This window comes from Aquarana catesbeiana, linkage group LG07 (genome assembly GCF_042186555.1).
Source record: "Aquarana catesbeiana isolate 2022-GZ linkage group LG07, ASM4218655v1, whole genome shotgun sequence".
NCBI classification, from domain to species: Eukaryota; Metazoa; Chordata; class Amphibia; order Anura; family Ranidae; genus Aquarana; species Aquarana catesbeiana.
In genome coordinates this window covers 88,209,319-88,233,813 of record NC_133330.1, presented here as the reverse complement: position 1 = coordinate 88,233,813, position 24,495 = coordinate 88,209,319, and the positions used below count along the sequence as shown (strand labels likewise).

General features: G+C 42.6%; 1 protein-coding gene across 2 annotated transcripts in view; it reads left to right on the top strand.

The window, feature by feature from the left end:
* Positions 1-24,495, top strand: part of STAB1 (stabilin 1) — a 508,133-nt gene that overhangs the window by 442,666 nt on the left and 40,972 nt on the right. For both annotated transcript variants that reach the window (XM_073592448.1, XM_073592449.1), the window contains 6 exons: positions 2,611-2,760; positions 10,765-10,869; positions 12,351-12,458; positions 16,608-16,801; positions 18,831-18,975; positions 19,532-19,665. In XM_073592448.1, the coding sequence (XP_073448549.1) occupies positions 2,611-2,760; positions 10,765-10,869; positions 12,351-12,458; positions 16,608-16,801; positions 18,831-18,975; positions 19,532-19,665 (836 nt within the window). The remainder of the gene's footprint in view (positions 1-2,610; positions 2,761-10,764; positions 10,870-12,350; positions 12,459-16,607; positions 16,802-18,830; positions 18,976-19,531; positions 19,666-24,495) is intronic.

Here is a 24,495-nt window from a genome sequence, read left to right as displayed (position 1 = left end):
TTTCTATGGTTTTCCATGAGTTCGAAAACACACAGATGTGAATGGAGCCTCATTGTTTTGTGTAAAAGCACCAATTTCACTCTCAGGCCCCATTCACACCTAGCGTAGTGGGAGCGCATGTTTTTTCCAGTGACGCACATGGGGCAGCCCGTTGATTTTAATTGGCTGCGCTACACGTGGCAAAGTAGGTAATGTTACATTAGCGTGGTGCAAGTTGCAGATTTTTTTACTGCTCCTTTTGCTGCATTTGTCACCTGTTTTTTCATGTGGCAAAATGTGTGTTTGCTTCTGTGTTTGGTGTGCCGTTAACAATTAATGACGCTGAAAATGCAACTAGGTAATTTGAGGTGTGGCCATACACTATACAATTCCATTGTAAAATCTCTGTACAATGTCCTTTAGATTTACCAAAACTTTATAATAGGAGGGCATACCATCTATCCAATCATTCTGTATCCAATCAGGCAGGCCCTTGCACTACATCAGGGGTGTTCTGTAGCTGGAAGTGGCCCCAGGGAGTTTAGCTTGCGGCCTGAGCCCGTCTGAAAGGGGAAGCCAGGCAAATGCACGCATGGAGAGATGCCAGGAATGCTGTGAAAACATAGTTGATGGATGAAAGTTTGTTAATGAGGTCAGCTGGTAAACTTCTTTCTGTGTCTTAGTGGTTTCTCTGCCCCACACCTAATATCAGGATGCGATGAAGCTTTCTAAGAAACACAGCAAGGGCTAAGGTAAGGCCTTGTTCTCAAAATCAAAGAAGGCTTGTATTTTTCTGCAACCAAGGTAAATGAATGGTATATTGGTACAAAGGGGAGCTGGATTTTAGAGAAAAAAAAAGTGAACTTAGCTTATAAATACAAATATCCGTGCTCATGTTGAGCATTTTGTCGAATATGTTACTGTAATACACATTCGTTAATAAAAAGTGTTAAAAAAAAAAATTCAAATATTCTAGCACAATGGACAAAATGCCAGATTGGTCCCAGGGCCAGTGGCTCAGAGTTTGTGAGTAGTGATCAGCTGAATGCTTGAGGTTTGGATGTCAAATCCAAACCCCATCGAAGTCAGTGGGAGTTGAATGTTAAAACAACATTAATGGCCAATTACTGGGCTAATAGGCAAGGGACTGTCAAACGCATGACATACCAGGCTGGGCATACCAGGGTCTGATATGTAATTTGGGTGGACCCCACTTTTTTTTTTTTTTTGTTTAAACTTTCCCCGCCCCTTTGTTTACATTCATCTGTCAGCCTGAATAGCCAGCCAGCTGAATAGTTGGTTAACCAGGAACCCTGAGCAGGAAACTGTCACATTTAGCAGTGGTAGTAATACTGGTGCTAAATGTTTGCTGAAGCTCTGATCAGCCAAAATTTGGTCCAAACCAGGAGTCAGACCAGGCTGGCAGCTTTTCCCTATTTGCAGGGTAGAATTCCTATTTCCGTCACACTGAAATAGCAGTTGTTGAAATTGGTGAAGTAGCTGGGGGTCCCTCATGGGCATACAATGCCTGGTTTTCTGCTGCAGATTTGGTTGCATTTGCTGCCCCCTACATTGTTGCAAAACTTAAAGGGGTTGTAAAGTCTAAACGCTTTTTACCTTAATGCATTCCTTGCATTAAGGTAAAAAATGTTTAGGTGCCAGCATCGCCCCCCTCAGTCCCCCTTTACTTACCTGGATCGAATGAGGCCTCATTCGATCCAGCGCCGTGCACATTTACAGATTTGTTCTCCCCTCACTTTGCTGGGGGACTGGGAGTCATTGGCTCCCAGTGCTGTCAATCAAAGCCAGTGACGAGGAAGCAGGGGGCAGGGCCGAGTCCCACTGACTGTGTTAATGGACGCAGCAGAGGGACTCGGGTGCGAGAATGAACGAGTGCCCCCATGGGAAGCGGCTTCCCTTGGGGGGCACTGACCAAGGAGAAGGGGCCAGGATCGCCGACAGGGGACCCGAAAAGAGGAGGTTCCCACCCGCTCTTTGCGATTCCATTGCACAGAGTAGGTAAGTATAAACCCGTTTGTTGTTTTTTTTATTCACCTTTACAACCCCTTTAATATTTTTCTTATCAGGGAAATTAGGGCGGCACAGTGGTGTAGTGGGTAGCACTCTCGCCTAGCAGGAAAAAGGGTCGCTAGTTCGAATCCCACGACACTACCTGCCTGGAGTTTGCATGTTCTCCCTGTGCCTGCGTGGGTTTCCTCTGGGTACTCCGGTTTCCTCACACACTCCAAAGACATGCTGGTAGGTTAATTGGCTCCTGTCCAAAATTGGCCCTAGTATATGAATGTGAGTTGGGGACCTTGGATTGTGGGCTCCTTGAGAGTAGGGATCGATGTGAGTGTGCGATGTATGTGTGGAGCGCTGCGTAAATTGATGGTGCTATATGGGTACCTTAAATAAATAGTATATAATAGAGGAGCATCTTAATGAGACACTTGTAGACACTCGCTCAGGTTGAACTGGATGGACTGGTGTCTTTATTCAACCTTACTAACTATGTAAATAGCCTTGCAGTGACCTTTTTTAAAGAGAGCTTAACTTTTGCCGTTATAGTTTACATAGTGACATTTGCTGTGTAGTGTCTTAAACCATATTAATGCTTTTGTCTTACAGTGTGTCCTGGAGGCCTGGAAGCCCCATGTAGTAATCATGGAACATGTGTAGATGGAATGGCAGGAACGGGTCAGTGTATCTGTACAAAGGGGTTTAATGGGACAGCTTGTGAGCTATGTGCCCCTAACAGATATGGCCCAGACTGTAAAGGTAAGTTTATTTTACCAAGGACTCAATGGTTAAAAGAAAATGCTCATCAACTGCTTACATTGCAAGGATTTTTATTAAACCTTATTTCAGATTCCTACCTGCCCCTGCTTGGAGATAGAGTTTTCCGGTTGATGGGGTATTCATAAATATTGAGACGATAGATAATTTAATTTGCTGTTAGTCTTCTAGGCAATGATATGTTTAATTAAAGTGAACTATTAAATAAATTGCACAGTTCACATGAATCGGTAGGGCACGAGGCAGCATTACCAGATCCTGTTTTGTAGAAATAGAATACTTTTAAAGAGATTTTGTCAATTTGCCCATGCAGAGAGTCTTGAAAGCACACCCACTTATATCTTTCCTGTGTTCCCTTGCCAGAACACTGACTCCTAACCATGCGTAAGCTATTTTTCACCCCGTCTCCCTCCCATGATAGTGTGCAGGCCTGGGGACTGGCTGCTTTGGCTTAAGCAATGCATGCTTTTAGGTAGAGATGCATCAATACAATTTTTGAACACCGAGTATGAGTACCAATACTTTTTTAAAGTACTCACCGATACCTATTGCCTAGGAAGACTGGGTAGAGGGGTGGTAATAATAATAAAAATAAAGAAAATAAATAAACGTATAAATAAATTGATTGTTATTTATTGATTAATAAAAGCAAAAATCATATCTAACAACCAGTCCTTGAAGTGCAAAGTCCATAAAGTACAGACGTGCCAAGCTTGTGTGTATCATACAAACATGGGAAACACTGGGCAAAGGAGAAAACTATACAAAGTTTCAGCTGATACAAGTAGTTCACCTTATTGTCAAGTGGAATTAAGATTGTCCACTCACATGCTGCTATATGTGGATAGGATCCCGGATGCATGGCTCAACAACAAGCTCCTGGCCAGGGAGAAAGGGAGCAGATGTAACAGCTGGGTAAAAACTGGAGGAGAAGCTAGATGAGGAGAGTCGCCCGCAGCCGCTGCTGAAAACCAGGGGGTCGAAAAATGCAGGATGACAGAGACAGACCCGCTAGTGGCTAGGAGAACACTGCAGCTGGCGGGAGAGAAAGGAGGATGTGGGGAAGGCACCTGGCATAGCTGGTAGGAGGGAAACGAGGAGGCAAAGGCAGAAGTGACAGCAGGCGGGAGGGGAGAAGGAGGCGGGGACAGCTGAAACTTCATTGGTTAAGGACGCGACAGCCCTGCTCCTTAACAACCGATAATTGCCAGCATTCTTTTGTTACATTCCTCCTGTTGACAGCTGAAAAAAACAAATTTGAAAGTATCGGTTTTAGGTATCGGAGCATTTGCATGAGTACCGATACTCGTGCAAATGCTTAGTATCTGCACTGATACCAGTATCGGTACAACCCTACTTTTAGGCAGTCACATGCTCCCGTATACCTGGAAGCACCAAGTATTCAGGCTAGCTCCAATGCAGCAAAGAACAGCAGGGGAATATGGTAAGAGAGAATGAATGAGCAATGTGACCTAGTCTTTTAAACCAATTTGCTACCACTTCTGCAAGTATTACAGAGTGGCGCTGTTGGGATGTAAACAAAATTGCAGCTGCTCTCCAGATGCCCGGGGCATCCATGCCACTGTTTAAATGGACAGCAGAGGAGAGACAAGAAACCTTTTGTTTCTCAATCTCGCTTGTGATAATGAACCTGAAGCACATCCTGCTTCTGAGCCGTTAGAACCAAATGTGTCTGGGAAAACAATTGATCAAGTACTAACGGCATTGATCTGGTTGAGGGGAGTGTTGAGGAGGCATTAGGGGGCCAAAAAACTATAAGAGTACCTGTCACTACATATATGCTAGCACTTAGGGGGCTCTTATTGAGTCCCCCAGGTGTGCGCATACAAGTATATGAATGCAATTGCAGGTGTACAGAGCACCCGGGCACATAAATTATGATTGCACAACACATAGGTATCACCACACACACCATAGAGAGGGGAAATATTGTTGGGCCAATTTTTCCGGTTAACTCTAAACTGATGACCTGAAAAGTTTTTAAAACTTCATTTATGGAAATTATGGTATTGTAGTTTGTGGGCATTTGCAGCCGCACCAAATTTAAGCATATTTGATATCTATTTGCTCAACTTAGTCTCAAATGTTATACTTTATAAAAAATATGGAGATTTTGTTGTGTATATGTGCATTAACATGAATTCGAGAATACGGTATACATATACCCGGAAGGGGGCAGGGAGAAGATGCTTGTGCTGGTGAGGGAACTTGCAGACGTCAGATTGCTGGGGAGAGAGGTGAGTATAGGAGGATTTAATATTTTTGCTTTAGCGTGCCCAAGTGTGAAGCTGAAATGTGCTCATTAAATTATGGTGTTTGATAGTAGACTCTTCTCAGGGAATGGATATAGAATGATTGATTCCCAGCCAGTTGCTATTGTTTTCCCAGTACTAGCTCCGAACTGTCCCTTTTTTGGAACCAAATCCCTCTGTCCATTTTTCCTCCGTAAATGATCCTGTTTTAGCTCTGATTTACAGATTACATATAAATATACTATTAAACTTTACAGTTTTTTTTTTTTTTTTGCACTAAACTTTTCCATCCTTTAGAATTCGATTTTTGTATTGGTTATTTTTACTTGCCAACAGGGCAACCATCAGAAATTTTGGGGCCCCTTACACAGCTTTAGGCCTGGCCCCCCCCCACCGGCCCACCCACTGGCTGTCCCACTGAATCTGCCCACTGGTCATCCCACAAAGGCCCATCCCATGTCATCCTCCTTTGCCTGCAATCCCATTCCTCCCCCAGTGCCATCTCCTCCATCCCATGTCCTCCTCCTCCATCCCATGTACTCCTACTTCAGTACCATCTCCTCCATCCCATGTCCTCCTCCTCCATCCCATGTACTTCTATTTCAGTCCCATCTCTTCCATCCCACATCTTCCTCCTCCTCCTCCAGTCCTATCTCCTCCATCCCATGTACTCCTACTTCAGTCCCATCTCCTCCTACTCCTCTAGTCCCATCTCCTCCATCATATGTACTCTTACTTTAGTCTCATCTCCTCCATCCCACATCCTCCTCCAGTCACATCGCCTCCATCCCACTTCCTCCTCCTCCAGTTCCATCTCCTCCTCCTCCAGTCTCATCTCCTCCATCCCACATCCTCCTCCTCCAGTCCCATCTCCTCTATCCACACATCGTCCTCTTCCTGCAGTCCCATCTCCATCATCCCATGTACTCCTACTCCAGTTCCATCTCCTCCATCCCACATCCTCCTCCTCCACTTCCATCTCCTCCTCCTGCAGCCCCATCTTCTCTATCCCACGTCCTCCTCCTCCTACAGTCCCATCTACTTCATCCCCATGTACTATTATTCCAGTTCCATCTTCCCCATCCCATGTCCTCCTCCAGTCAATTGTCCTCCATCCCATGTTCTCCTCCTCCAGTCCCATCTCTTCCATCCCATTCCTCTTCCAGTCCCAACTCATTCATCCCATGTCCTCCTCCTCCTCCAGTCCCATCTCCTTCTACCACAGGAAGGAGAAAGTGGGACTGGTGGGGGCAGTGTGTTTTTGAGGGGGCAGGGAGACAGGAGGGGGAAATGTCACAGGAGAAGAGCAGCGTGAAAGGAGGGGGGCAGTATGACAAAGGGGGGGTTAGCTGGAGGGGGAAGTGTCATGGGAGAAGGTCAGCGGGACAGGTGGGGGGCAGCAGGACAGGAGGGGGGAGCGTCATGGAAGGGGGGCAGCGGCACAGATGGGGGTGGGGGCGCACGGGCCCCTTACTTGTGTACCGGCTGTACCCCCCTGATGGCGGCCCTGCTTGCCAATATAGCAGTATTAGCAATGAAAAAAGCCCCAATAGGTTTAGGTGATCATTCTTGTGTTTTAATGTCAATGTGACCAGGGGGTATAGCAGGGGTGTGTCCTTTGCCTAATTATTTTTTGCTAAAAAAGGTGTCCATTGTTCCCATCTTACGCGTTAAGACAAGCAGACCTAGAAATACACAGCACCATCCAGTGTCACTTTAGTATAATCTCAACGTAAACCTGTTACTGTTGGTATAATTCAACATTCAGCCCTGGTTAACACTGACTGCGGGAATGAAATCGTGCGATTTACAAAGTTACATAGTTAGTCAGGTTGAAAAAAGACAGTCGATCCAGTTCAACAAAAAAAAAAAAACACAAACCTATACCCACAGTTGATCCAGAGGAAGGCAAAAAAAACCAGCAAAGCATGATCCAATTTGCTACTGCAGGAAGCTGAACTCGCACGATTTCATTCCCACATGTCAGTCCCGATTTCAGTGGTGATTTCAGAGACATCTGTGCGGGTTTCTGCACAGATGTCAATGGAAATCCCACCCTGAAATCGCCAAAAGTAGTACAGAGACTACTTTTGAAAATCAGTGCGGGGCCGCACAGATTGGGATGGTGCCATTGCCGGCACTTGCCGCCGATTTGGCATGCGATTTGACATGACATAGATAACAGAAAAAAGTCCCCTATAATAAGGGAGGAGGGGGGAGGAGGAGGATGGCCAGGACTTCACATTATAAGTGATGTTCTGCTTTAAACAGAGTTTAGCCATTAATTGCAAAACTTGCAAGCATGTACAGGAGTAGGGTGAGGGGGTGGTTGCTACATTTTTCATGTTCCCCTCCTCATTGAGCACCAAGTCAGGGTCACAAAAGAGGTCTGCCCTGGGGTGGATTCTTCTGGGCTATGCTAGGCGCTTTGGATAGGGTCACTACCTTACACGTGAGGTACCTTTACTTGAACTGACGATTGAACTCTAGTTAATTCTCTCGATGCTAACGTACATCACCATGGCCACTGATGCATTTAGGAAGGACACGGAGAGCCGATGCCCTCTCCATTTGTCCAGTGTTTCTCTCCCAGTAGTGGAATGGAGTCCCACCATGCACCTAGTGCAAACTCTATGTGTGCACTACACTTAACTCTTCCTCTTCCGTACCTGTGTACAGGCTGAGGACCTCTGCGGTGCTGATCTGCTCCCATTGCTATGGTAGATGGACCTGCTCACAGAGTGCCGACAACAACTCCTACTGCAAGAGGCTATCCTACCTGTCACATGTACACGCTTATGACCGGCTGCTAGAGAAACCTTTGTTACCCTTGGTAACCACTGTATCTTCACACTGTATTAACTCCTGTACTGCTGTCTTTATACCCCAGTGTGTATAACTGACCCGAGATGTAGATTATGTGTGCCTGTTACTTGCATTACACCACTTGAGTAACTTCAGATCATGCAGAGGCAAAGTTTCAAAAGCTTTACTGAAATAACTTGACATGACAGAACAGAAGCAACAGTCTTTCCCTAAATGAGTCCCTAACTCAGGCTTGTGGCTGCCCCAGCATACCTGCACAGGAAAGAGTCCATAACTGGTTGAGTCCATAATGGTAGTATCCATGATTGACATCTTCAGGGGGCAATCCCCCTATACTGTAGAAGGATCCTAAGGACAGATGTTCATTAGTTGGCACTCCGGTCTCTTCATCTTTCAGCAGGCTAGCAGGACGGACTCCAGCAACTGTACCACGAACAAACCAAAGAACAGCCAACAGCAGCAACTGCGCTCTTTCAGGTCCAGACCCCTGTCCCTTTTATAATACACAGGACTCGTGGGTCAGACCCAAAAAAAAGCCTGCCAAGAAAGAACTGGGACACACAATTAACACACTAACCGACTGGGACAGCATAAAACTCTACCTGCCTACAATCAGGCAGGATTTTTTTTATTGCAGAACAGATGTACTGGGTAAGATTTACTAAAACTGGAGCACTCAGAATCTGGTGCAGCTGTTAGGCAATCAGCTTCTAACTTCAGCTTGTTCAATTAAGCTTTGACAATGAAATCTGGAAGCAGGGCTGCACCAGATTTTGCACAATGCAGTTTTAGTAAATAAACCCCATTATGACTGTTCTGCAAAACAAGGCTGATTACCTTCCTCCTCACAAATTGTTTTTAGAATGTGCTACTGTAAACTGTCTGAAACCAGACTTTGTTTGCTGCAACTCTTGAGAATCTTGGAAAATTGTTAAACAGCTACAGTGGTGAGTGAGTGCTTTTTTTTGCTGCCTGTCTGGCCACAGATGTTCTTCTATAAATATAAATTATATCTTATATAAAATTTTATTGATTTGGTTTACATTTATTTTAAACGGTAGACACTAGGCAAGCAGTGTATAGCTGGGCATATACAAATTGAATTTCGGACGACGACTGCTGAGTCAGCCAAAATTTATTTGGGTGCCCCTGCCAGCACCACCCAGGTGAAGCCAGGTGTAAAAACAGCACCTGAATCCAATCGGATGCAGACACTTCTGGGGTATTTAGACGGCTGCTGGTGTTTGCAATGCCAGCACTGCAGATTCATCAATCCATGCTGTTTCACACGGATGGGGGAATCAAGTGATTTCTCTCCTTCAGCCCACTAAAGGAAAACAAATATTAACATTTATGTCTAGCCATAGAGGTGCAGATGTCTCCCTGAAAATGAAAGGCTGTTAGATTTCTACCTGAACAGGTTCTGGAATGTACAGTGATCCCATGCAAATAGCAGCACACAATCAATACATTTTGACCATTTACTCTTCTTCTATAGAGGAGGGAAAAATAGAAACCGTATTGCGTGAAGATTTTTTTAAACAAGTTGGGAAATATCTCTTGAGAAAACCAGCACCTGAGGCCCTTAATATCCTTCTACAGCACAGCAGAAAGGGTTCAAAATTCACAAGTGATGCTTTGCAATTGGGAACATTGCTTGTTTTGTTCCTACTGTCTTTAGCCAGTCTCAGTTGCACCAACATCACACATCCTACTTTTCTCTAGCTCCAACTGTTTGTATTGAATATAAACTGATCAGCCATAACTTTATGACCACCCACCTAATATTGAGTTTGTCCACTTTTTGCTGCCAAAACAGCCCTGACTCGTCAACTCATGAACACCAATCCAATAGACCTCTGAGTTCACACCCCTCATCCAATTCCTATGACAGGAGACTCTGACCGGCTCTCAATGGAGCTGGTTCCCATATCTCCGGGGCGGCTGTGGAGCGCATTGCACAGGGGTCCTGTGCGTCTTTGGCCCGTTTCAGGTCCGAATTCAGGCAAAAATTCTGGCCTGATTTCTCACGGATGCACCGGACCCCTGCTGTGAGCTACATCCGAATTATTAAGTGTAAACCCAGCCTAAAGGAAAACTGGTATTTGGCACCAAGTCGTCAGTAGCACATCCCTTAAATCCTGTAAGTTGTGAGGTGGGCCACCATGGATCACACTTGTTTTTCCAGCACATTCCACGGATGCTCGATTAAATTGAGATCTGGAGAATTTGAAGGCCAAGTCAACACCTCAAACTCATGTTCTTCAAAACATTCTTGAACCATTTTTGCAAAGTGAGAAGGGTATATTATCTTACTGAAAGAGGCCAGTGCCATCAGGGAATATTATTTCCATGAAGGAGTATACTTGGTCAGCAACAATGTTTAGGTAGGCGGTACATGTCAGAAACCATGGCAGGACTCAAGGTCCCCCATCAGAACATTGTCCAAAACATCTGCCTTCACCGGGTTACCTTCTTCCCATACTGCATCCTGGTGTCATCTCTTCCTCAGGTAAGCAACACACGCGCACCCAGCCACCCACATAATGTAACATGAATCATCAGACCAGGCCACCTCCATCTATTGTTCCGTCGTCCATTTCTGATACTCACATGCCCATTGTAGGCACTTTTGGCAGCGGACACTGGTCAGCATAGGCACCCTGATCAGTCTGCAGCTATGCAGCCCCATACACAACAAACTGGATGCCCATTTTTTTCTCCTTTCAACACATCAGCTTCAGGAACAACGTGTTCACTTGCTGTCCAATATATTCCACTGTTTTTTATATGCCATTATACTAAAATAATATCAGCGGTCATAAAGCCTTTAGCTCATCTGTGTACATGAAAATACTTTGTTAAAAATCTACTGTTTACTTTCCAGAATGCACCTGTACACAAAATGGACAATGTAGCGATGGAATTTCTGGCGATGGAGCGTGTTTCTGTGCCAAAGGATGGACTGGCCAGAACTGTGACAATAAACTTGGTAAGAACTAAACTTTGAAATGTTGAATTTCCATTCTATAAATATTTTCGTGCAAATATTGCTTACATTGTTAGTGAGAGCTATAGAAACTGTATCGGGTTCTGTATACAGTAATTTAATGTGTAACGGCACTTATAGCTTTACTGCACAACAGTGGTGGCAAAAAAAAAAATGCAATGAGGACGGATGTTTAGAGGCATTTGAAACACCAAATGCCTGTAAAACACAGCTAAACTCGCGTTTAGCCACGTTTCGTTTAAAGGCGTTTTTCATTTTTGACTATTTGCAAAAAAAAAAAAAAAAAAAACTTCTAAACGCAAACGCGGCATGACGGACGTTTTTAAAGGTCGGTTACTATCTGTCAGGTTAAATCGTTCAGGAGAGGTTTTAAAACGTCCCATGTACATTAAGCCTAAATCAAAATAAAATGTAAACAGTTTTTTTTTTTTTTTTTTTTTCTGTTCAATAACGCCTTAGCTATAATTACCCACTAAGTTTCTCCATCCACCTTTTTTGCCTTAGCAGTTTTTTTTACAATAGTATATTTATGTTAAAGTAACTTTTTAGTTTTGAATAGAGTAGATTGGCATTAGAACACCATTCAGGTTTTTATTGCTACTTGTGCCCCCCATTAGGGAGATTTACCTTCTCGATTTGTCATATTTACTTTTATCACCAAAAGTGAACGTGAAAGAATATCACAAATTTTGGGTTGTCATCAGAACAGTAATAAAGGGGAAATCTTCCAATGGGGACATTAGTTCTGGTGACCCTCCTGTTTTAGCTATGGGACAGGAAGGGAAAGCAAACACAGATGGCAAAAAAGAACTGGCAGGGGTTATAACCCTCCTTTAATCTTTTCAAACTGAATAAAAGTTTTGCCTTTAGTTCTACTTGAAGTTTGTTACATTTGTTTTCCATTAAATAACTACCATGTATTTTAACCAGCAGCATAAATGCATTGTTGTCATGAAGGGGACAAATCACAAGATTCAATTTTGCACCTACAGTAACATTGGATGACTTAAAACTATTACTGGTCACAACTGCAAAAACATGTAGTTTTACACCTTTAAAAAAATGAAATAAATTGAGTAATAAGAAGTCAATTACAGAGGTAGAAAGCCTTGTTTATCCCCCACAATCTGTGTACACTTAAGTGCTAAAGCCTCAGATACTCACCTCCGCTCTAACAATCCGTGGTCTGTGAGTTTCCGTTGCCGGCCTTGACATTTTCTCCCCAACTTCTTCAAGATGCTAAGTCTTCGGCCATCTTGAATTGGCTGTTGCAGGATGATGTAACTTCAGTGCATGTGGAGGAGTTCATTCATAAGTTACTGCCAAGGCAAGTAGTTGAACTATAAAATGCATTGTTGTCTATAAGGGATAAACAGCTGCTAGTCCCAAGGAGTTAATGTAACTATTGTACTTGATCATTTCTAATTAAGTATCATTCTTTTATTTCTCACATGTAATTGTAGTGATTGAGCCCACTTGCTCACCAGACTGTGATGGTAATGCCACATGCAGAACTGACAATGAATGTGTATGTAACCCACACTATGAGGGAGATGGAAAAACATGCAAAGGTAAGTTCATCTAGGTACAAAAAAAGTGAAATGGTCTCATAAAGCAGTATAAAGTAAAGTATGATAAAGTAGAACAATGAATGAAAGAAGAATAACTTACAAAGAAATATGGGTATTTTGTCCTTGTGTACTGTCTGTATCCCTGTAGAGGAGACACTTCTTGTACATTTCACGATGTGAGTGGAAGCTCCTCTAAGGGTGCACAGGTAGATTCTCTGTTTCTTTTACTTTTTTGCAATAAAAAAAAAAATCCTTCTCAATCTTATGCGCATGTCTCTAAAAAGACAAAAAATCCTTGCTACTCCATCTATTAATCACTGTCAGTGCATGCATTCCTAGTACCTAGAAACAATCTGCACCGCCAACACTTCAACAGTGGTTTGCCAAGGTGAATGATATCCAAACTTTGGAAGAATTTATTGCGGCTCTCAGGGATAAGCCAGCAGATGAGATTAACCTTTTCACTGCCAGGCCTTATGCTCCACTTTTAAACTTGGCTGATCAGGTCATTTTTGCAATTTTTCTATTGCTTTTTTTATTTTTCCCTCACAGCTTCAGAGTTTGTAAAAGACCCCCCCCCCCCCCCCAAACCATATATGCTCTGAAAGCACATGACCAGTAGAATAGAAATAAGGTCCTACTGATTTTTAGGGCACAATGATATTTGTGCAAATGTTTATCAAAACAATATTTTCGCTAAAAATAGACTAAAATCATTATTAGCAGATAAAAACACAGCAAATTCTAGAAAATTCCTAATATAAGAGCTAACCTGTATTGAGTTAATAAATAACAAATATTTGTAAATTTTAAATTGTGCCTTTTTGCGAAATGATGAAAATTGAACGTACACAAAACTATAAATAACTAGAATTCTCTAAAAATCGAAAGGTTTTCATTTTTCACTTAAAGCTTTCAGAGTTTGTAAAAGATTCCCCCCCCCCCCCCCCAACTATACATTTTCTAAAAGCATAGGACCAGTAGAATAAAAAGTAGGTGCTACTGATTTTTAAGGCCCTGCAATATTTGCGCAAATGTTTACCAAAACAATATTTTTGCTAAAAATGCACTAAAATCATTATTAGCAGATACAAACACAGGAAATTTTACAAAATTCCTGCTAAAATCCTTCTAAATGTAAAAGATAAACCTGTATTGAGTTAATAAATAACAAATATTTGTAAATTTAAATTGCGCCTTTTTTTGAGAAATGGTGAAAATTGGATGTGAGCAAAAATTTCTCAAAAAATCTAGAGTTTCTCATTTCTCACTTACAGCTTTCAGAGTTTGTAAAAGACCCCCCAAACTATATATTTTCTGAAAGCACATGACCAAATGAATAAAAAAGAGGTGCTACTGATTTTTAAGGCACCATGATATTTGCGCAAATGTTTATCAAACAATATTTTTGCTAAAAATACACTAAAATCATTATTAGTGGATCTATACATGGCAAAATTAACAAAATTCTTGCTCAATTCCTACTAAATATAAAAGTTAAGTTGTATTGCATTAATAACAAATTTTGTACATTTTAAATTGCACCTTTTTGTGAAATGGTGAAAACTGAAGGTATGCAAAACTGTAAAATAATTTACTCTAAAAATCCGGAGGTTACCATTTTTCACTTAAAGCTTTCAGAATTTGAAAAGACCCCCCAAATCATACATTTTCTGAAAGAACATGACCTGTAAAATAAAAAAAAGTGCTATACTGATTTTTTGGGCCCCGAAATAATTGCGCAAATGTTCATCAAATCTCTATTTTCACTAAAAATTGCTACTAAAGCATCGTTCACACGTGGCATACTAAAGTGTATGCCCATGGAGGGCCATGTTTACTCGCACAGGGATGCACAGGTGTTCCGTGCATCCCCGTGCAGGCAGTCCTATTTTTGTCAATTGGGATGCAACGGCTGCACAGGCATAGCCGCCGCTCCCAATCTGACATGGGTGTGGATACAGGACCCTGAACGTAGACCGAGTGAGCTCAGGGACGTGAAACTGGACCTACAGGTTCTTGTCTGAAAGGGCATGACCTGTAGAATAAGAAGAAGATGCTATTGATTTTAGGGCCCTGTGATATTTGAGCAAATGTTTATCAAAACAATATATTTTCTAAAAATACACTAAAATCATTATTAGCATATATAAACACAGCAAATTTGACTAAATTTCTACTAAATATAAAAGATTAACCTGTATTGAGTTAATAAGTAACAAATATTTGTAAATTTTAAATTGCACCTTTTTGCGAAATGGTGAAAATTGAACATACACAAAACTTTAAGTAACCCAAAATCTCAAAAAATCTGAAGGTTTTCGTATTCACTTACAGCTTTCAGAGTTTGGAAAATACCCCCCAAACTGTAAATTTTCTGAAAGCATAGGACCAGTACAATAAAAGTAAGGTGCTACTGATTCTCCATCTGATCGCCCCAATAGAGACCAGCGGGCTGTTTCTGTGTCCACTCTGCATCAGTGGCGTGGACACAGACCTATCATTTGCCTGCTCAGCAGGGATCAGCGGACAGATTGCCTGCTGAGCAGGCGGATCTGCTTGATGGAATCCATTCCATGTGAAAGGGGCCTTACTATGGTTTTATTTTTATATATTTTTAAACTTTAAAAAAAAAAATTACAATTACATTTTTTTATATTTTGTACTTTTTTTTGTTTTTGTTCTTTTGGTCTTTTGTGAGATGTCAGAGGTCTAAACTGACCCCTGTTATCTCTTTTTTTTTTTTTTAAAGTGCAGCCTCTCTGCTCCTCACAAATGAAGAAAGATTTTAACACTTTTCTGTCCTATTTGAAGGGGTGTAGGGAAGAGAAGACTGCAGATAAACAAGTAAAACCTATATAAGAGGATTTTTTTCATCTCTGTGTATCATTTGAGGCTGTTCACTTCACTGGGTATATGTGAGGGTTTACAACCACTTTAAGAAATGAAAATATAGTGAGGAATTTAAATGCTCATCCAGAACAATGCATTTAGATCTAGTCTAGTTCCCATTCCCCTCCATCCTTTTTTTTTCTTCTTTTTTTTTCCTATTGACCAGCGGTTTCTCAGGTTGAAGACCTCACCCCCACCTCCCTCCCTCGCTTTATTCCCAAACCTTATTCCCATACTCTTTGCCTATGGCTTTTTCCCGTGTAGAAAATGGTAAAAAATTAGTATAGTATCACTGAACATCATATGCCAAAGTATACAGCTATTACTTACTGTATTGTCTGTCTTTGCGTTGTATACGCTTGGATTATGGCATGTGGTCTGCCTTGTGCGTTTTCATAGATTGATTGGAATTTTTTGGTATGTGACTACTACTTTTTTCCTTTTTTTGATGAAACTCTCAACCAAAAAAAGAATGTTAAAAAAAAATGACTTGTCTTCTACCCAAAGATATTAGTATACAGATTTGAACCCCCATAGCTGCAAGACCAGCAAGCTTGCAACCGCTCCCCACTTCACCCACTGTGATGATCCTAGACTTAACAATACCCTCCCTAAACTGCCACCCTCTGTAGCTGATCATATGCCACTTCCTTTGGCTCTGTTCAGTAAGAGAGAAAGTCCTGTGTAAGCCCCAGGCCATGACACAGTTATAAGTTCTTCCTCTGCTAAGTGTCATTGCTGGATGTACACGCACTGAACTGGAATGGCTCACATGCGCCCTATACCTAGAAGTACCCAGTGTTTCTTTCTGCGCCCAATGATCAAACAGTGTCAGGAGAGCAAAGTTGAATGTGTGCTGCTGGTGGGGTTAAGGAAACCTGCCTTAACCTCCCATGGGTGGACTATAATTGGTTTTGATTTTATATTATTTTTTTGTAAAGTTTAAACATTTTTAAACTGATGCCTTATTTTTCTTTTTTTACTAATATATACATATTATTTATATTACATATAAATTATAATCTTTCCTACTCTGTCATGTTAAAAAAACATTTAACATGGTCTGGAGTTCCACTTAAAACAGTCCATATTACTAAGCTTAAGGTATTTGCTATAGTTGACTGTTGAAATTTGCTGTTAAATGTATCATCTGGCTGATATGATGCTGTTCTGTTTCCTTGAGGATAGATATAAAATGCTCTTACATCAGTTCAGTATTCCCCAATTTAGTAATCACTGTGTTCCTTCACTTTGCAGTTATTGACCAATGTCAGATGTACAATGGCGGGTGTAGTATCAATGCTCAGTGCTCTATGGTTGGGACAAAAGTTTCATGTACATGTCTTCCTGGATATGAAGGAGATGGTAATGTGTGCACCCCAATCAACCCTTGTGCAAATGGGGAAAACGGAGGCTGTAGTGAACATGCAACATGTATTTACACTGGTCCGGTAAGTGCACAGCTACATATCTCTATGCTGTAGGTATTTACGCAAGAATATGCTGGTGCCTTAAGTACACATGATGTACACTTTTTACATGCCTGACTGCTTATTCTTAAATAGCCAGTTCACCCAGTTGTTGGTAGGTGCATGCATGCATTATACATACTAGGGGGAGAACAACTAGGAGTGGTGGGGAAGGATCTGGGGGTTCTGGTAGATCAAATAATAGCGTGCAATGCCAAGCTGCAGTTTCCAAAGCGAGCAAAATCCTTTCTTGTTTTAAGGGAGGCATGGACTGCAGAGAGAGAGATATCATTTTGCCCCTGTACAAATCATTAGTAAGACCTCATCAGTTCAGTTTTGGGCACCAGTTCATAAAAAGGATATCGGGGAACTGGAGAAAGTGCAGAGAAGAGCAACCAAACTGATAAGAGGCATTGAGGAGCTTAGCTATGAGGAAAGATTAGCTGAACTGAATTTATTCTCTCTGGAGAAGAGGTGGTTAAGGAGGGGATATGATCAACATGTATAAATACATAAGGGGTCCATATAGTGAACTCAGTGATGAGTTACTCACTTTAAGGTCATCACAGAGGACAAGGGGGCATCTAGAAGAAAATGCTTCTTCACAGTAAGAGCCATAACAGCTTCAGCTCTTCTAGGAAGCCTAATGCCCTAAGAGTTCCTTTCACTGGAACTAAGGGGCTAAGCCCAACCCCTGAAAATTCAACCCAACACCATAATCCCCTCTCCACCAAATGATTTGGACCAATGCACAAAGCAAGGTCCATAAAGACATGATTGAGCGAGTTTGGGGTGGAGGAACTTGACTGGCCTGCACAGAGTCCTGACCTCAACCCAATAAAACACCTTTGGGATGAATTGGAGAGCAGACTACGAGCCAGGCCTTCTCGTCCACATCAGTGCCTGACCTCACAAATGCGCTTCTGGAAAAATGGTCAAACATTCCCATAGACACACTCCTAAACTTTGTGGACAGCCTTCCCAGAAGAGTTGAAGCTGTTATAGCTGCAGAGGGTGGACCAACTCAATATTGAACCCTACGAACTAAGACTGGGATGCCATTAAAGATTGTGTGTGTGTGTGTGTGTGTGTGTGTGTGTGTGTGTGTATGTGTGTATGTGTATATATATATATATATATATATATATATATATATACACAGCCATCCCAATACTTTTGACAATATATTGTATTCATGGATCGTATAGATCCGCATACATACAGTACATCCCCTCATTATAAATTTACAACTTCATAAATTAGTGTTGCTGAATTAAGAATGTATTTTTTTTGTAATGTTAAGTGTTCTTACACTCCTTGCAATCTCCTTCAGGGTCTAGAAGTCCTTCCACTCTCTGAACCCCTTGTTGGACACCACTTGAGCAATTGTGAGGTTTCATTACATGCTCGACAATCCCACTCCTGGGTCTTACCAGTTCTGGCTTGTCCCGTCTCCAAATGGGTCGTCCACCCAATTGTGTAGTCTAGAAATTTTGCTCAAAGTCTTCCAAAAGTTGAATTAATCAAGAGGCATGATTTCAAATCACCACCTTCTTTGCCTGTCCGATACGATAGAAGGGGCTTGCAGCTCTAAGTAATTTGCACAGGCAGGTTTTAACTTAAAGTGATTGTAAAGCTTAATTTTTTAAATTAAAATAATAAAAATGTTATACTTACCTGCTTTGCGTAACTGTATTGCACAGAGTGGCCATTAACCTCCTCTTCTTGGGCCTCCTGCCGGCGCTGTGGTCTGCTCCTGTGCAGATGGCACAGAGCTTGTTGGGATCAGGCTCAGGTAAGTTTACAGGGGGGCGATACAGATACAGGGACATTTTTTTTACCTTAATGCAGGGAATGCATTAAGGTGAAAATTGTCCAGCCTTTAGAACCACTTTGATAAAATCTTTAAAGCCTAACTCCAAATGAATTCCCCTTGTGGCCCCCTCCGGCAGTCTTCAGTCTTCAGGCTGGTCAGAAATTAGTTCACCTATGTAACTTATTTCTCTTTCAGAATACACGGAGATGTGAATGTCACGATGGTTATGTGGGCAATGGTGTCCAGTGCCTTGAAAAATACACACCACCTATTAACCGATGCATGCAAGAAAATGGAGGCTGTGACTCACTGGCAAGCTGCACTGATCTCCACTATGAAGGTACTGGGTGCCATTAATTTTGATTCTCACATACATGTTCTGCACAATAACTAAATCATGTAATTACTGATATTCTTAAATCTATATTTTTCCTAGAATATGAGCCTGTGCAAAATGCAAACCAATGGTCCCCCCACTTTGATGTACCCTCCCCTCTCTGAGCCCATAGTGGCCTCACCCAATCATGCAGAGAGAGAACATGCAGGCTGCTGGAGAATCCTGCTTTAAAAAATACTAGTTGCCTGGCTGTTCTGTTCCAGTGACTTTAATACCAGCAAACCCATGCTCTCTGCTGATTGCTTAGCTTTAATTGTGAGTCAGGGGAGTGCACGTTGAACCCTGGCTGGGGTCGCTGCTCTCCTACAGAGAGTCCCATCTGCACTTTTATAACCAGCCACAGACTTTACAAAAGATTGTTTGGCAGCCATAACAAAACAAAAGATTTGCTCAGTTATTAACCCCCAAACTGGACCTATTTTAATTTCTGAGGAAGGTTTAATGGGGCTTTAAGATATTGTAAGTGCCGTGTTACATCTATGGCTCTTTCTTTTTTCAGAAAAAACAGCTGGAGTTTTTCATTTGCAGTCTCCTAAAGGCAAATATCAATTCACATATGAAGATGCAGTCAGTGCTTGCGATTCAGAGGGGGCAAGCATTGCCACTTTCCAGCAGCTGTCTGCTGCCCAGCAGGTATATGATTTTTGATAAAGATATGCTATACTTGGCCTTTTCACAAAAAACAAGGAGAGACTGAAGGTCACAGTGGATAAAGTCATTTAAATCTGTTTTAGGAGCGAAAATGAATAATCGTACGGTACAAGACATATGACTTGTATTCATAGACCATGGGTTATATGCAAACTACCTTCAGGTGATTGGACAATGGCAACTTGCTAAAACTGACCCTAGAGCACACCCATATAAACCTGCCTATTCCTTGAGACCCCATTTTTTTTGCTAGTGTCCTTAGGTGATCGACATGTTCTGCTCAGGAGAAGTATTTTTCTTTTCTAACCAATATTTTTTTTTTCTCCTAAGTTTCTATTAAGATCTAACTACTTACTGCCAATGGCTACCTAACAGTTTCCGCATTGAATACTCTGTGTGTACCTTGGGGACTGTACCCAGTCCCCACTTTGGGGAGTCATTGTGTAATGTTTGCTTTGAGAACTGGATCCTGCATTAGGCACTCACCTTTGCATATAGTGCAACGTGTGGAGTTAGTCGTAGGGTGCTCATACAGGTCAGTTATACAGGTCCAGGGCTGTGGCACATTTCTATGGTCCCCAGACCCTGAAGAGCCCTTCTGAAGTATGTCCACCATGACAGGTAAAACCTGGTCCCTAAACAGACCCAGCATTTTATAGCGCACAATGTGGTTTTGTAGGCAGAGGATTTGGGAGTTATTCACTATTTTATTAACTTTTGCCATGTTGTCTCAAATGTATCTCAACACAAGCAATTGAAATGTGGCAGTTTCCTACTATCTACTCTCAGGAAGACGAGGTAACTGTGTCATGCCTCACAGATGACACATTCCTGCTTGCTTTTTCCATAAAAAAATGCACACAACAGATTGTGGCACTCCTGCTGCCATCTTATACAGATACAAAGCCACAGGACCATGGTTAGCACCTGTGTTATAGCCACTCAAGTATCCAAGCACACAAAATCCCATCCATTCCTCACTCTATAACCGTGAGTACTCCATAGGAGATCCCTTCACTTAGCAATGGTTGATCACAGGTGAAGGGGAACTGGCACAAAAGCACCAAATAGCATGCGTTCTGCAGATAGCCTACAAGAAACCCAAACCACCGCTCAAGATGAAAGCTGTTCTCTTGTCACAAAGCAGTGTCCTATTATAACATGACACATTTCTCTGCCACGGTGTCTGAATCAAATTCTTTGGACACCTTTCAGTGCTTCTATAACCTTTGGTTTTCACAGGCCAGGCACACTACACATCCTCTTTTCACCCTGACCCTGTTCAGGATTCTGGAACCTTCTTAACTTGAGGATATTATGGAGAAAATTATTTAAGACCCTGATTCTGTAGCGGAGACAGCAGATGACTTTCCTCCCTTACATTTTACAAGGTTCGTGTTACGGCTTCACCACAACTGCTCTCCAATGTGGACACACTAATTGACACAGTGCACATTAGTCTGCCTAGCAGCACCTGACTCTCCACAGCCTAAACAAGCCCCTATGGGCACTAAAAAAACTGGCAAGAAAGTCAAAGACTTTTCCAATACCGCATAAATTGATGAGGACTGACTCATTCCTTCTAAGCTTTTTGCTTAAATGTATCCTATGGATCCTGCCATTTCATTTACCAATAAACACCTTATAGTTCCCATTGAGGATATTCTCTCTTTTAAGGATTCTGTTGATAGGCATCTGGAAGCCCTTTTAAAGACCTTCGTTGTCCTTGTGGGTCAGCCAGTTAATGCTGCCATTTCTAGCTGAACATGACAAACGAACGTGTCTTTAAGGACTCTGCTGTGTTAGAACACTTGCAGCTGATGCCCGCATCCTTATTATTTTGTGTTGAGGCTCTAGAGCAGTCTTTTCCAACCCTTTTAACATAGAGAAACCCTTGAAATAACTTTTTGGCTTCAGAGAACCCCAACCACACTACCTGCCTGGAGTCTGCATGTTCCCCCTGTGCCTGTGTGGGTTTCCTCTGGGTACCCTGGTTTCCTCCCACACTCCAAAGACATGCTGGTAGGTTAATTGGCTTTTGTCTAAATTGGCCCTAGTATATGAATGTGAGTTAGGGACCTTTGACTATAAGCTCCTTGAGGTTAGGGACCAATGTTAATGTACAATGTATATGTAAAGCGCTGCGTAAATTGACAACGCTATATAAGTACCTTAATAGTAATAATAATACATTAGTGTGAAGAATGCTCCTTAAATTTGTAGTCCATGGGAAGGATCCCCATCTTACATATAGCTAAAAAGATTATAGGTGTCAGTTGTAACTCATCTAAGAGGCAGAAATTGCTTTTTGCTTGGGGAATCCTAGTTGGGAAACCCTGCTATACAGAATGTAATTGGCCAATTCTCTAGAATTTCTCTTATCTCTGTGCTTATGCACAGGATTTCGTGGTTAAAAGCTTGTTTTGCTGAACCTGCTTGTTAAAAGCATCTTCTACACATGTCATTTGACAGTGAACACCTATTTGAGGGGATACCTTGATTCATCGAGGAAGTAACTGGGGGAAAGTTACTCCTACCCCATAAGAAAAATCCCAAGGCTACTAACCTAAGACTACTACCACTGGACTCCCAAGTCCACTAAGCCTGCCCAGAAGCCCCCCCCCCCTCACAATGAAGGGGCTCCCCCACTCTTCAGCATGGGGTGAACATCTGTTGGCCTTTTCTCCAGTCTGTCTTCATGATGTCCCGACCTCTGGGTCCTTTGCCTTCTAATCTGACCATTTCATATCAAAAGAAAGCAGATTTAATGACCACCTTGCACCAACTTCAAGCACCAGGATAGGTTGTACCAGCTCATTCAGAACACTTTCAAGGTTTCTATTCTAGCCTATTCATGGTTCCAAAACTAAATGGGGGCATTTTCCTGATACTAGACTTAAAATCTTTAAACAGGTTTCTTTGTATACAAAAATTATGGATGGAATCAACCAAATCTATAATTTTTTTCTCAGACATGAGAAATTTCTGTTATCAGAAGACATACAGTACAAGATGTCTTTCTATACATCCCTATCTTCCCCTCACATCAACACTTTCTGCCTTTTGCTGTGGGAGACCAGCACTCTGTAGCAGTACCTTTTCATGCTGTCCCCTGCACCCAAAGTGTTCACAAAATAGTTTGGCATGCTTCTGACTCTTCTGCCAACCAAGAGCATTCAGGGGGCATGGCTTTTGGCGAATGGAGTAAGACACGGTGAAGGATAGCTCTGCCCAGATTCCTGAAAATTCTCCTGACAACTCCTCTCTCTTGGGCTGTATCGGCTCCCACTGACCCGCAATACCATTCACACGCCCGCGGTGTCACTCCCGCGGTGTTACTCAGGTGCCAGCATGTCTAGAAAAGGCAAAGATCTCTACCTGGGACCCGATCTATCGGGTCAAGATAGCGGCCGAGTGCCTCTCTCGGCAAAGGGGGCCGCACAGAAGCTGTTCAACGAGCATTTTTCCCGGAACACTCCAGCTAAACCATCTCCACTGCCTGCAGATCCTACACTCAGCTACCCAGTGGATGAAAACAGCGGGCTGGACTGGCAGGAGGACCCAGTGGATGCTGCCCTGTGGGTCACAGTGAGTGCCCGCCCCATCCCAGTAACACACACTGACCCCTCGCATGAGTATAGTGGAAGATGAGGTAGCGCCACTACAGCATGAACTGCGACAGGTGCAATCTATGTCCTCCAGTCACACTGTTCGCCTGGAGGACATGGAAAACAGGCTTAGAAGGAACAACGTGAGGACAGTGGGCATGCCTGAGAAGGTGGAGGGAAAGAACCCTGTCGCATTTATTGAGCGATGGCTGGTGGAGGTCTTTGGGAGAGAAGTCTTCTCCCCCATGTTTGCAGTGGCGCGTGCGCACCGAGTGCCTGACAGGCCCCCACGTCCGGAAGAACCGCCGAGGCCTTTCCTTTCAAATTCTTGAATTTTAAAGACTGAGACACTGCCCTATACCAAGCCCGCACCAGGGGAGATGCCATGAAGATGGAAAACATCTGAATATCCTTCTACCCTGACTTCTCGGCTGACCTACAATGCAAAGAGCGAAGTTTACTGAGGTAAAGAGGTGCCTGCGACGCTTTGATGTCACCTATGCAATGCTTTTATTCTGCCCGGCAGAGAGTGGCTGCTAACGAAGAGACCCACTTCTTCAACACTCCTACTGTGGCCTCAGAGTGGCTTGATTGTGTGGAACACACCTTGCGGCAACCTGAGAACTGGGTTATGGTGTTCCTTAACACTGTTTATTGCTTGAACTCCGGTTGCCTGATCCTTGAGAGGAATCTACCTACTATTTCAAGGCGGAGGCCTTCGTGACCCTTTTCCTGTTTGACCACCTACATGGAAAGTTTTCTTTTCCCCATGTCAGTCTCCTTCTTGCTATGGAATCTGCAAGTCCCATCGTATCACTTACCTTGTGATGGAGCCCCCTCTTGTTATTGCACTTGTCCCACGTGGAAACCCCCCCTTTTGATTCCCCACAGGATACCTCAGGGAATGAACCTTTGTAGTTTTTTCCAGTTATGTTTTTTTTTGTTCTTTTTTACGGTTAACCCAGAACAGATGTCCTGACGATACCAATGAACACCTTGTACAATATACATGTCGACCCTTTCAACTAAATGTATACCCCCCTCTGTCAGAGATTGCTGCTGGCCCCTTGCAGTAACACCAAGTAGCAAGTCCTCTAAACTGATGGTTTGGGACTCTCCCGATCTTCCTAATGCATACATAACTTATCCTGTTACTCATTTTAATTGCTTATCCATGTTTCTCTCCCTTGGGGCCCGGGCTCAT